This window comes from Sitophilus oryzae, unplaced genomic scaffold (genome assembly GCF_002938485.1).
Source record: "Sitophilus oryzae breed Bouriz unplaced genomic scaffold, Soryzae_2.0 scaffold_1082_pilon_pilon, whole genome shotgun sequence".
NCBI classification, from domain to species: Eukaryota; Metazoa; Arthropoda; class Insecta; order Coleoptera; family Curculionidae; genus Sitophilus; species Sitophilus oryzae.
The window spans coordinates 352,474-366,059 of NW_022145707.1; the positions used below are offsets into that span (position 1 = coordinate 352,474).

The 13,586-nt window shown below is 33.4% G+C and overlaps 1 protein-coding gene across 1 annotated transcript in view; it reads right to left on the reverse strand.

Annotated features, from left to right (window-relative positions):
* Window positions 1-10,303: 10,303 nt before the first annotated feature.
* The window catches only part of LOC115880673 (pyridoxine/pyridoxamine 5'-phosphate oxidase-like), a 41,613-nt gene continuing 38,330 nt past the window's right edge, over window positions 10,304-13,586 (reverse strand). Inside the window, exons 3-5 of the mRNA XM_030897960.1 lie at window positions 13,173-13,250; window positions 10,613-10,818; window positions 10,304-10,436 (exon numbers count right to left, since the gene is read on the reverse strand). Coding sequence (XP_030753820.1) covers window positions 10,304-10,436; window positions 10,613-10,818; window positions 13,173-13,250 — 417 coding nt within the window. The remainder of the gene's footprint in view (window positions 10,437-10,612; window positions 10,819-13,172; window positions 13,251-13,586) is intronic.

The following is a 13,586-nucleotide window of genomic DNA, read 5'->3' on the forward strand; positions in this document are numbered from 1 at the left end:
TTTTCCGCCCACCATGCATGAATACATGGATAGCATTATGCTCCTTCCTTAGTCTTCTTATTCAAAGTATAAAACTGAAAAAATCTAATCTTGGTTAATTAACTTTAATCTTAATTTTTTTCTGCTAGTACTAAAATGTATTATTTACCTATCGTGTGATGTTATTTTACAGATAATCCAGTTTATGGTACCATATACGAGATGGTATACAACTTTATTTATGGCTAATACAACTCTCTGGCAAAATGTGTTTCTGGCGGTCTCTGGGCACCGAATATTAACTGTAAACTATGGTCTGGGTCAACACTTAATTTCCCCTCGAGTTTTCCTCCACATAATTTTAAAAAACACGAAACATAAGTAACAACACAGTCCAAAATGCACAATATTTATCATTTCTATTTGACATATAACACAAAATTATAACCTATAATTTGGCAAGAGTTTGACAACTCTCAAAAATCTTAAGTAGAGTTCATGCGCATCGGAGTCCGTTTGTCGTTCATCGTTGCCATGTTGCCAATCAAACCAATATTACTGAAATATGATCTGTCGTTTTTGAAATAAACCAATAAAACTGATTAAAAACAACAAGAGACGGCACATGACGTATTTACTTATAAATCCATCCATAGTTAACGAAAATATTAGAAACTTTTTTTAGTGAAATAAATGGATTGGTATGGAAGTCATTTCCTTTTTTTCTGTCATCGTCTGTCGAAATCTTACCTGAGAAAAAAAACAGAGTATAATATGTTAGTATATTTGATATAAATTATGATTGATTGACGTATTCCATTGTTTTCGGTCACTTCCTGTTTCACCGGAAATGGCTGCAAATTTTTATTTTTAAACGGCACCATCAGTATTAAAATAACACTCTGAATAGAATGACACATCATATGACTCACAACTTTTGACATTTCGCATATGGTTTATTTGAAATTATAACATGCGGTTCATAACGAAAATTTGACTCGAAATACTATGTGTGTGATATCAAACGAATCGTAAAAAAATTCTTTTTCCAAACATGCTAATGAGCCACCCTTGCTCTATTTGAAAAAAATGAGATATGATTAAAAATACGATTTGGGAATCTTTTAACCGACCAGGACAAGACACTAAAAACATTAGACGATCAAATCTATTTTTCCAAGGCTCCTTGATTAAGAATTAGTGTTTTTGACATAGACATGGCACTCTAGATTGAAATTTAAAATTCAATTTTTTTATAAGCGAGAATGTCAAAAATTGACATATAATGTGTCATTCTATTCAGAATTTCATATTCTACTGAATAAAGTAAAAAAATACCGATGGTGCCATTTAAAAATCAAAAGTTGTAGTCACTTCCAGGGCCGGCGGAAGGGCCGGGCGACCCGAGCGACCGCCCGGGGCGCCGGGTGCAAGGGGCGCCACGACGGCAACTAAAACATTTAAAAACAGTAATCTAAACAAATAGTAACGAATAACCAGATCAATAATTAATCGATACTATCAATTTTCACGTTAAAATATCAGCAGTTATCACACAACATACGGAAAATATCTGACTAAACATTATAAACACTACTAGGTATATCCTAGACCTTTCCTATTATAGTCTACTGAAACTATGCTCAAAAAATCTTTAGCACGAAAGGTTTGGGAGAATTTTGATTTCTTCTATTTTAGATGTTTTTTGGGTGCTCTATTCGAAACTGGGATTTGCGAATTCTTAAACAAAATAAAATAAAAAAATACTTTTAATTATAGGTTACTAAAAAGCCTATCAACTTTTTGTAAATAACCCTTCTTGCTATAATTCTTGTTGTCATAATTTTTGTCTAAACAAATTGGTTTGGGTCAAGAGCCAGCAAAATTGACAATTTTAGACTGACTGCTCAAAATCGCACTTTTTCTACTACCCACGCCTATTATTTGTTATTAATGGCTGATATGCCCTAAAATTATATGAGGCAAAAATTCGCAAGAAGCTGAAGAGGATCCTTATATTCTTATTATAAAAAAGGCTTATAAGTTTGCCTCATTAATTAAATTAATTTATTAACAGTAATGGGAAAAGTTATATCAATCATTTGGTGGGGGTGTTGATTGTTCCGGATTGAATATGTAGTAATACACGGAAAATGGTAGTAGAATCATAGAATTTTCTTATTTGAGCAAGATAAAGGAATGTATCTCAAACAGTAGCTGAACCTCATTTTGAAGCCGACAAAACTGTATCCGATGATATACCTACTGATTCTGCACGAAATAATTGATTGTGAAAAAGAAAAGAAAAGTTTCTTAAATTCTTATAGAAAAATAACGCAACTGCTTGCAACTAAATACTAATGTTTTCAAAGATCACTTATACCAGAACGAGACTGCCGAAGTTGGAATTCTATTTCTTATAACTCGATATACCCGGTGCTTCTTAAAAGTTGGTCACCCCTACAACTTGTTTATTTTTTCAGAGGAAAAAACGAGATTTGGTATGTTACTATACGACATAAATTAGGATTAATTGATGTATTCTATTGTTTTTGGTCACACTGTTTCATCGGAAATTACTACAACTTTTGATTTTTAAATCGCACCCTCGGTATATTTCTATTTTATGACATATGTTAATTTTTTATATTTTCGCATATGGTTTATTTGAAATTGTAACATGCGGTTCATAAAGACAATTTGACTCGTAATACCAAGTGTGTGGTACCAAATTATTCGTAAAATTATGGTATATTCTTTTTTCCAAATATGCTAATGAGCCGCCACCCTTGTTCCATTTGAAAAAATTCGCAACCAGTACAGGACACGAAAAACATTAGACGATCAAATCTATTTTTACAAGGCCCCTTGTTTAAAAATGAGTGTTTTTGTATTGAGTCATGGTACTCTAGATTGAAATTTAAACTATAAAATATATTTGTTGAGCAAAAATGTCAAAAATCGACATATGATATGTCATTCTACTCTGAATGTCATTTTCTATCGAATAAAGTAGAAATATACCGAGGTGCCATTTAAAAATCAAAAGTATTAGTTATTTCCGGTGAAACAAGAAGTGGCCAAAAACAGTTGAAGTATTAGTTAAAACTGTTCGTATTCTTCGTATCTCATTATATGCCCGAGGTAAGCGGTTTTCCTTATTTTTATTGTGTTGACTAAGTGGGTACGGGTGTTCATTCTGGTCAGTACTTCCACATTTGTTGTTCTAGTGGTCCAGCTTATACGTAGCATTCGCCTATAAAGCCACATTTCGAATGCCTCCACCTTCCTGAGGTCCTCCAGTTTTAGGGTCCAAGTTTCGCACCCGTATAGCAACAAAGGCCAAACGTAGCACTTGAGTGTTCTCAACCTAACCCCTATGGACAAACTTTGTTGCAGACGGGTTGCAGAGTACGCTTCGCATCTTAACGAATCCTGCACGAGCGATTTCTATTCTCCTTTTAATCTCTATAGAGTGGTCGAGCTGACTGTTTATTTCCCTACCCAGGTAACAGTACTTTTGTACATTACGTAAAGTGGTGTTATTAATAACAATGTCCAATTGAGGGTGATCTTGAGAGGCCCGAGAAAACGCCATAGTTTTGGTCTTAGATGCGTTTACCTTCAAATCCATTCTTTTACTGTGCTCTGTTAGGATGTTCATCAGAGTCTGTAGCTGTTCTTTAGACTGTCCGATCACTATAGTGTCATCTGCGTAACGGAGGTTGTTAGTTACTATTTCATTTAGTTTAGCTCCTTCAGCTCGATCTTCCAACGATTGTTTGATTATGTACTCCGAGTACACATTAAATAACAATGGGGAGAGGAGGCAGCCTTGACGTACCCCTCTTTGGATATCTACGTAAGAAGTGTTTCCAGTTGATGTTCGGACGCATCCCTTATGGTTCCAGTATATATTACGAATTACAATGATGTGATGGTTATCTACTCCGATTTCCTGGAGGATGTCTATTACTTTTTCATGTTGTATGCGGTCGAAAGCTTTCTTGTAGTCTACGAAGCAGAGGATGGCCTCTCTTGTTCCTGTTCCTCTTCTGAAGCCATACTGCGATCGACTTAGGTTGTTGTCGCATTTGGAGCGTATCCGATTACAAATGATCCTCATCATTCTCTTAGCAGCATGGCTCATAAGGCAGATGACCCTGTGGTCCTCGCACTTCCTTGCTTTATTTTTCTTTGGAAGAGGTACGAACGTAGAAGTCGGCCAGTCCTGGGGTAGGATACCGCTTTCGTAGATGGCGTTCATCAGGTGGGTAAGTTTTTCCATTGCTTCTTCGCTAAGGTTCTTGAATTGCTCTGCTACAGTAGAGTCTTCGCCCGGTGCCTTGTTATTTTTGATTTCGGCGATTGCCCGGGATACTTCGGACATGAGAATCCTTAGGTGGCTTTCTTTTTTGAGGACTGGCCCTGCAGGGGTTCTTTCGTCTCCGAACTGTGTCCCATGAATGCTGACAAATTTTAGATTTGTGAAAATCACCCTTTCTTAAATAATAATTGATAGGACAAATTGTTTCATAACTTTAACAGCTATCACATTTTGGAACTTGTTTGAATTCCTTTGTCATATTTTGAGATAATAAAAAAACGGGCAACCATTCCTTGGTCCAAAAATTTTAAGATTTTTACAAACTTATTCATATTTCACTAATAATAGCTTATTCTCAAGATTTTTTAATAGTTGTTCTTAGAGTCTCTTTAAGCAACTCTCTTAAGAAAGTTTAAAGTATTTGTTTAATTATTATAATATTAATGTCTTTTTTGGGATTTCCGGAAAGTGTCGTAAACAAAAGAAAATTGCATAATAACTTTGTAAGTTTTATAAACTTTAGCAAAGTTATATTAACTTTTTGTAAGTAACAAAAATCAATGAGGAGTTGGAAATCAATGATAAAAATTCTAAATTATCTGCAATAATTTGCTACTCATTCAGGGTATATTGTTCTTGTCCATTTTCCCGGATATAATGGACTGGCTTCATCATTTGGTCTGAAATATCAGCATCCAAAGGACGTCGCCTATATGCCCCTTGATGGTCCAGGGACTGTGAAACATGACTTATAAAATTGTGTATGACAATAATGCTTGTGATATCTGGCACCCGCACTGACTTGTTCATTTCAGTTATTAAGTCGGAAAAAAGATAATGATGCATTTCAGCAAAGACATTTTTATGATTTTTTGTTTGGGGGAGATCATATCTATTAAATTTTTCGATGAGTGGATTAGCTCAAATATGGAAGTGATCCAATGTTCTTCTAAGTCTTAATTACTCTAACTTCCACCAACACGCTCCCTATTGTATAATAGAATGATTGTCCTAGCTAGACTATACCGGGTGCGTCCCAAAAGTGGCTCACCCCCTATAACTTTTTTATTTTTTCAGACAAAAAAACGAGATATGGTATATTAGTATATGACATAAATTAGGATTGATTGACGTATTCAATTGTTTCTGGTCAATTCCTGTTTCGCCGGAAATGACTGCAACTTTTGATCTTTAAATGACACCCTCGGTATTTTTTTACTTTATTCGATAGAAAATGACATTCTCAATAGAATGACATATCATATGTCAACTTTTGACATTCTCGCTTAATAAAAAATCGTATTTTAAAATTCAATCAAGTAGAGTGCCATGGCTATGTTAAAAACACTAATTCTTATTCAAGGAGCATTGGAAAAAAAAGTCTAATGTTTTTAATGTCTTATCCTGGCCAGTTAAAAAATGCTCAAATCGTATTTTAAATAATATCTCAATTTTTTCAAATGGAACGAGGGTGGCTCATTAGCATATTTGGTGTTTGAATATGGACTGTATAATGTTCCGTCTTACGTGCCTGTAGCAACGACCTGTTAGACAGATGTCATTCAGACATATGGTTGTCCTTGTCTATTATCTAATTATAGTTATCATGTTTTGTTAATTTTACTTTCATTTAATATACAATTACAATATTATTAAGACCTTCATTTAATACATAAATATACTGTTACGTTATTCGTCGGTTCCGTGTGGATAGAAAGTCACAATTTATTTAAACACTATTTATTTAACACTAATTAACAAAAACAATAACGATAAAATACTTATAGATCTATTTACAAACGATTTATAACTAAGAATTTATTTTGAATTTTAGCGCGTCAACTGCACTCGTCTATTTATAACTGCCCTCTCTAGGCCACAGCCGCCGGCTTTTATACCGACAGCTAAACATCTCTAGAATAGGCCATAGATCGTTAGGTGCATAGAGAAGGTTTCGATTGTTCTCGTATGTACTACTCCATTCCAGTGGAACTCGTTTCTTCTCGAATCTTCTAATGAATCATTACGGTGTCTATTCTTTAATGCGATGTTAAGGTCATCCGAGGCGGCGGGTCATATAGTTAGGTTAGGGTCAGGGCCAGTCAACTGAGATATACGACCTTGAACGATCTGGTTTTGGGATAGTAATTTCCTGGGGCGCTAGATGGCGTATTTTTATTTTAATTTTTCTAGTTGCCTAACAATTCCGTACAAAATTGTTTTTATAGTTGCCTAAATAGGCCTATTAATTATGTTCTGTCATTGTTCTGTATGTCAAATCAGTTTTCCGTTTCCGGCTTCCTCCTTCTTCTTCAGTTGTGTTTTGCAATTGAACGGAGATGTGCGTTTCGCTGTTTGCTGGTTGTTTGGCTGTGTTTTTTGCAATCTTCATTTTAAAATCGTGATTTTGTATTTTTGAATTTTTTTGAACTTTGTTTTGTGTTTGATTTTTAAGATCTCTATTAAAGGTAAGGTTTAAGTTAAAGGTTTTTGATTTATCTAACAATTTTATTTAATAATCCGAGAAAGCGAGGTGAGGTAACCTAACCAAGTCCAAATGTTCGTGAATTTTATTTTTTAACAATGTAATATTTACAACGCCATATATTTTTACAAAAAAAATTGATCAACTCCATATTTTTGTACATAAACTTCACAATATGATATTACACAATTGTTCAAGTCCATATGTAAAAAATACACATAAATAAAACATTGTTTCTAATGGACGTCACTTTCTCTTGTATTCCAACGATATTTGTTATGTGTTCTTAAATCTGGTACTATAATAAATATTATACTTTTTAATCTGTTGTTTTATTTGTTTGTAAAATGTTTCATGGTATAATTTTCTGTAAATTAAATTAAATTATTTATTGTAGGTTTTTATGCACATAAAATGATATAAGCAAACCATTTAACACTTTACAATAGTTTAACCTGGTTTAACCTTTATATATAAATCCTTGTTTTTTACCATTTGACTTGTTTGCCAAGCTTGGAACCAATCAGATGACTACACATTATTTTGTAGAAATCTGATTGGCTCCTAGCTGGCTAACGAACAAATTTTGTAGAAATCTGATTGGCTCTAACTATGAACAAGTCAAATACATCTAGCTTAAAAAATAAATTGCATTTTTTAAATTTGCCGCCACATTTGTTACTTTCCTGGGTGGCTAGATGGCGCCACTTCAATATACAGATTACAGATTTCTTTACAAATTTGAAACCGTTTTGAAACTAAAAAATGCATGGGAGTTAGCGTTCTTCTTTAGTGTGTTCTGTGGGTTAGGTCGAGTCCACACCGGTCCGCAACAATACACTAAAACGTAAACATTAAAATAACGAATTATAACGAGAAAACTTTCCTGGACTTGGTCGCTTTTGAACTGGATGGCATGTGTCCATCAGCAGTTTATCATTAACTGAAGAAGTATGATTCTTCGGTTGGGTGGTATAAATTCATTATTAAATAACATTATTATCATCAAAGAATATATTAAAGCCGAATTATAACGAGAAAACTTTCCTGGACTGGGCCCTTTTGAACTAGATGGCATGTGTCCATCAGCAGTTTACCATTAGCTGAAGAAGTATGCTTCTTCAGTTGTGGGAATAAATTCATTATTCGTAATTAAAAAGTATTTTTTACGAATAATTTGATACCATACACTTGGTATTGCGAGTCAAATTTTCGTTACAAACCGCAAGTTATAATTTCAAATAAACCGTATGCGAAAATGTCAAAGTTGACATATGTCATTCTATTCAGGGTGTTATTTTCTATCAAATAAAGTAAAATAAAACAGAGGGTGCCATTTAAAAATCAAAAGTTGTCATTACCGGTGAAACAGAAAGTGACCGAAAACAATTGAATACGTCAATCAATCCTAATTTATGACATATACTAAAATACCAAATCTCGTTTTTTACTGAAAAATAAAAAAAAGTTATAGGGGTGAGCCAGTTCTGAGACGCACCCGGTATATTCTATTAGCAGCCCCGAGGGTAACATGATTTCTTCCTGTACATATATTTTTCTTCGGAATCTTTATTTTAACTAAATATTTCAGTGACATTTAAGTTTTATTTCTTAACTATTACAGATTAAACTTTATACCTATTTAAAAACAAAATGCTTTTGTTTCAAAATGATTAGTGTTCAAAAATTACATGTGTAATAAATATTTCAAAAGGTACACAATGATAAGGAGCTTATCCAGGATGAAATCATTCAGTTAATAGAAATAGATTCGTCGAAAATTTTGATGAAATATATTTTATTTACAGAATTAAATAATAAGAGTAACAACAAACAATAATAATAAGTAAAATAAAAACTATTGATGTTTTTAATTATTTTCATTTCGTAGATATATAAAAAAATCAAGACGTTTTACAACCTCATTTGGTTTTATAGTAATAAAACACTGCACCAAGATTCTTTTAAATGACTGTAAGCAACTCAAAATTGTGGAAAATATCTATTTTAGTCAAAATATATTTTCATTTATTAACATAGGTACTTTTTTTAAGGCGGATGCAGACAGTGGCGTGTCGTATAGGGGGCCAGGGGGGGCGGACGCCCCCTCCGCCCCTAGGCGCTTAGCGCCTCTGGCGCCCTTTCAAAAAAAATAGAAAAACTAAATTTATCGCAAAAACAAACGGTGCCCTACCGTACCTACCCTTAGCTCTTAAAGATAAAAAGTGACGTATATATATTTCTCACATTTTATTTTTGTTTTTTATTAATGTTTACTTATATTTAATAATTTAAATCTCTAATGAATATGGGTTTCATATGGGTTTGAAACTACGCTACCGCTAGACCATTGTCTATAAATAAAAATACAATGGCTAGACATAACGTTGCGCCGGCGCGGCGCCGCCAAAAAAGAAGACGAAAGCAGTCGCGAAGTAAATAAATTCGGGGAATCACCGACCGAAATATAATCGATTATAATGAAGTGCTGAATAAAATTAATATATTGTCCAATCACTTGCAAAAGGTTAATATCAACTTATGTACAGCTGCTCATATGATTTCTGCGGTAACTAAAGATCTCAAATCATTAGGAAGTGAAAAATATTTTGAAAATTTAAAAAAAAACAGGTTACTATTTTGGCAAATAAATGCAATACGTCAACATAATTTTCCACAAAAAATGAAAAAAGAAGAATGAAAAAAATCATGATAAAATCCAAATAATTACCTACATCAAAATTCTGAAGATAATTTCAAGATATCAGTGTTTTATGGTACTTTAGCTGGTACTCTAGAGAATCGGTTTGAAGACTTCCTTAATATGCCAAAAATTTAATTGTTCATTGGATATGAATGTCAATGATGACAATTTAAAATGTCTTATGGATCTACAAATATTGTACCAAGTGGATATTAAACCTTCTTTAATTGAGGAATATAAACATTTTTGCAGTTTATTAGAAGAAATTAATGCTGATGATAACAAACTTGCACCTGACGAATATTTATCATTTTTAATTTCCATTGCCCAGAGTCTTCATATCCATCTTTATGTGCATTACTGAGGATTTTTTACACTATAGCAACCAACAGTGCTGCTGCAGAACAATCTTTCAGTAGATTAGGAAGAATTAATAATTACCAGAGGTGCACCAGCACACAAGATAGAACCAATTATTTACCACTTCTCAGTATTGAAGCAGATACAGCCCAGGATCTAAATATAGACGAAATAATTGATTCTTTTAAATCGGTTAAAACAAGACGCTTTTATCTTTGAAATAACTGTTTTGTATACTAACTTTTTTAATAAACAAATTTATAATTAAAAAATAAACGTTTTCATGTAGTCTTATTATAAAAAAAAAAAAAGTTTGTAATTTATTTGATCCTTTATTGATTATTGCGCCTTAGGTCTTCGCCCCCTCCGCCCTTTATCCACGACACGCTACTGGATGCAGAGAGTACAAAGAGTAGGGAGCTAAATTAAATTGTTAGAGCTAAGTTAACTATCTAAGCACTAATATATGATAATGATCCCACTCATCATCTTTGGATTTGGAAAAAAGTATCCTGTCTCCAATTTCATTCTCATTGGCGTGGTAGAAATCGTACTCGGCAGGTATAATTTTGTATAAGACCCTATAAAGTAAAATGTATATAAAATTAAATTAAAAACTATTAAGAGTAAGATAAAATAGTTCATTAATATCATATGTGCAATAATGTTCAGGTTATAAATTTCACTTTGAAAAATAAATGAAAAAAAAATATGTATTAAATTAATGATATGGCCTCAACAAGGCTGTAATACTCACAATTGTTTTGGTGATTTCAACTCAATCTCTCCTTTATTTACTTTATTCAATAGATCGTCGTGGTTCTTCTTTAGCTCTTCCCAACACACTGGAACACCCTGTTCTTCAAGAAGGATGCTTCGAATTTTAGCGTACAATGGTTGTTTTTCAAATATCCTTTCGCTGTAAGATGCGGGCAGTTTCTCTATAAGGCCCTTCATTCGAACCTAAAACGAACGTGACAGTCACAGATTTGCCTAGAAAGTCAATCAACAGTTCATAATTGAAGAGTGAAAATACCAAAAAGGGTAAGTGTCAAATTTTTCAATAGTAAGTTATTGCATTAGAAACGTAATAAATACCATGATGCATGTCCTAACAAAAGTTACAAGTGCTAAGCGAAAGCGTTTATTTTTTATGTACCTATATTATATCTATACACAACCAAACTTATATGGAATCACCTATTATTTCCCATAATTTTTGAGATGTATGAAAATTTTCTGTTTATGAATAAAACTCAGACCTTACCAATGACCTTTAATGAAAAATAATCCATATAGCAATAAAAAAAAAAAATAATCAGTTCCCAAAATAAACAAAATGGTATTTTTTGGTTTCTGAAACAGAAATTAAGATTTAAATTTTTAATGGCCAAAAGCTTAAACAAAAGTAAATTGGTAATTTTAATATCTTTGTTGCCACCTCTAGCCCTTATGCAAGCTTCTATCCGCGCTGGCATGCTTCTTGTTAAATTATCCACGTTGTCTTGGGGTATGTTTTCCCATTATGCTAATGCTGCATCAATAAGCTGTGCGAGATTTCCTGAATTGTTTCGACGAGCTCTAACCCGTCTTTTGAGCTAGTCCCACAAGTGTTCGATAGGGTTTAGATCTGGTAAATAGGCAGGCCAGTCCAAAACTATGACACCTTCCATTTCAATACGTTCTCTAGTCAATCTGCTGGTATAAGGAGGTGCACTATCGCGCATGAAATTAAAATTATCCCCAATTGCAGCTCTCCACAGACTAACGATTGGTTCTAGCACCAAATCAACATATCTCCGATCCGTTAAAATTTGTTGAAGTGGTAACAATGGAGTTTTTGCTCCTAGTATAATACCTCCCCAGAAAATTACAGTTCCTCCTTTATATCTTGGTACAGATTTGGCAGCCTGAAGTCTCGCTCGTCTTCCTGGAGCTCTAAGAACCCGAATTCGATGGCTATCTGATCTTAGGCCAATTCTGCTCTCATCCGAAAAAAGAACATTTTGCATGCAATTCTCAGTTGTCCAGTTTTGATGTTGAAGGCATCAATTTAGCCGGTCAATTTTATTTTGCCGAGATAACTGTAGGATCCGTAACTCTTTCCTACTGTAAAACCCTCGTGCACGAAGACAGTTTCTTATAGTTTCAACTGAAATGTTCACACTTGTAGCTGCCAGAAGTTGTCTTTGTAGCTCTGGATGAGAAACATTGGTATTTATTCTAGCAATTTAGCACACAAGGCGGTCTTGTTGTTCCGTTGTGACTCTTTGGCGAATTTGTATGGGCCTATCCTTGTGTGTTCCTAATTCCAAGTATCTTGCATATGTTTTCGATACAACACCCTGGGTAATGCCTACTATCTCTGCTACGTCTCTCTGGAGCATTCCTTGTTCGGTGAGAGCAATAATTCTTACCCTCTGTACATTTATTAATCCAACATAAGGTATTTTTTAATTTTTTTGGATTGAATGAAAATTACCGGACAATCGTGATTTTTACTACTGAACACAAAATTCAAAAGAAAATAAATCGCAGTAGTCGTTTACTCTTTATTTTCATGTTTATTTACAACAAAAAGCCTTATCTTAAAGTTGTATACCTATTTTTATCCTTGCAAGAAATTTAGTCAGAAATAAAGAGTGATTCCATATAAGTTTGGTTGTGTATATTTTAAAAGATATTTTAAAAATGTATTAGTTTGAGTTCTACTGTGTTTTTCTCATTTTTCTCGAAAAAATAATTTTGGCACTTAACCCCTTTGGTATTTCCACTCTTCGATTATTTTTTTTGTGCAAAAGTCATTGATCCTGTTCAAGATGCCCAAAATTATGAATATTCCCTTGGTCCTTCGCTTATATTCGCTTTCGAATGGGTAAAGATATATACAATATATTGTGATTTGACGTTATGAACTGACATCTTCAGACAGTTATAACTGGTTATAACAGCCGAGGGAGGCAATACAAATACCTTTTATTTTCCTTTCAAATTGACTTTTTTTTAATCCTGTTTTTAAACCTCATTATCCCAATGGAATTGGTGATTGACTTATACCAAAGATAATTCTACTACTATAATGTGTTAACTATAATATTCTTTGCTTATACTGATTGACTTCTGAACTCTCTATATAGTTCGCAAAAAATCTTCAAAATTCTTTTGTGATATAAGAAGTTTAAATGTTTGACAAAGAAATATAATTGCTCCTACTGTAATTTTGTGTTCTCTAGTATTTAGTATTCATTCAAACACACAACGTATCCACCAAAAAGTGTTTTTTTCATTTTGTATCATAAACAGCATCAAATACACACCTGTTGTGATATTCTCTTATTAGATGTTTCATTTGTATATGTAAACAAAAAACTTGCAGAAACTTTAGGATTCTCTTCCTGCAAAGTTAAATTAATTATATCAATTGATATATAAAAAAATTAGTGTTACAAGTGGCGTAGCTACCTAGGGGCTAGGCTTGGCAGTGCCCCGGGGCTCTCAAGCTCAGGGGACCCTCGAATCCTTACCAGAAATGTCGATCGAACTGAACTTTTGGAAATTTCTCCCATTTTCAAAGTAAATATGACAGGTTGCAAAGCCAGTGAAACTGCAAGAAAATATGCTATTGATACCCATTTTCAAGAAAAAAGGCAAAGAAAAGTTAAAAAACATTTTGATGAATTAGCTGCTGATCACCGATTTCCAAACCGAGAAAAAATATTTAAAATTGAGAT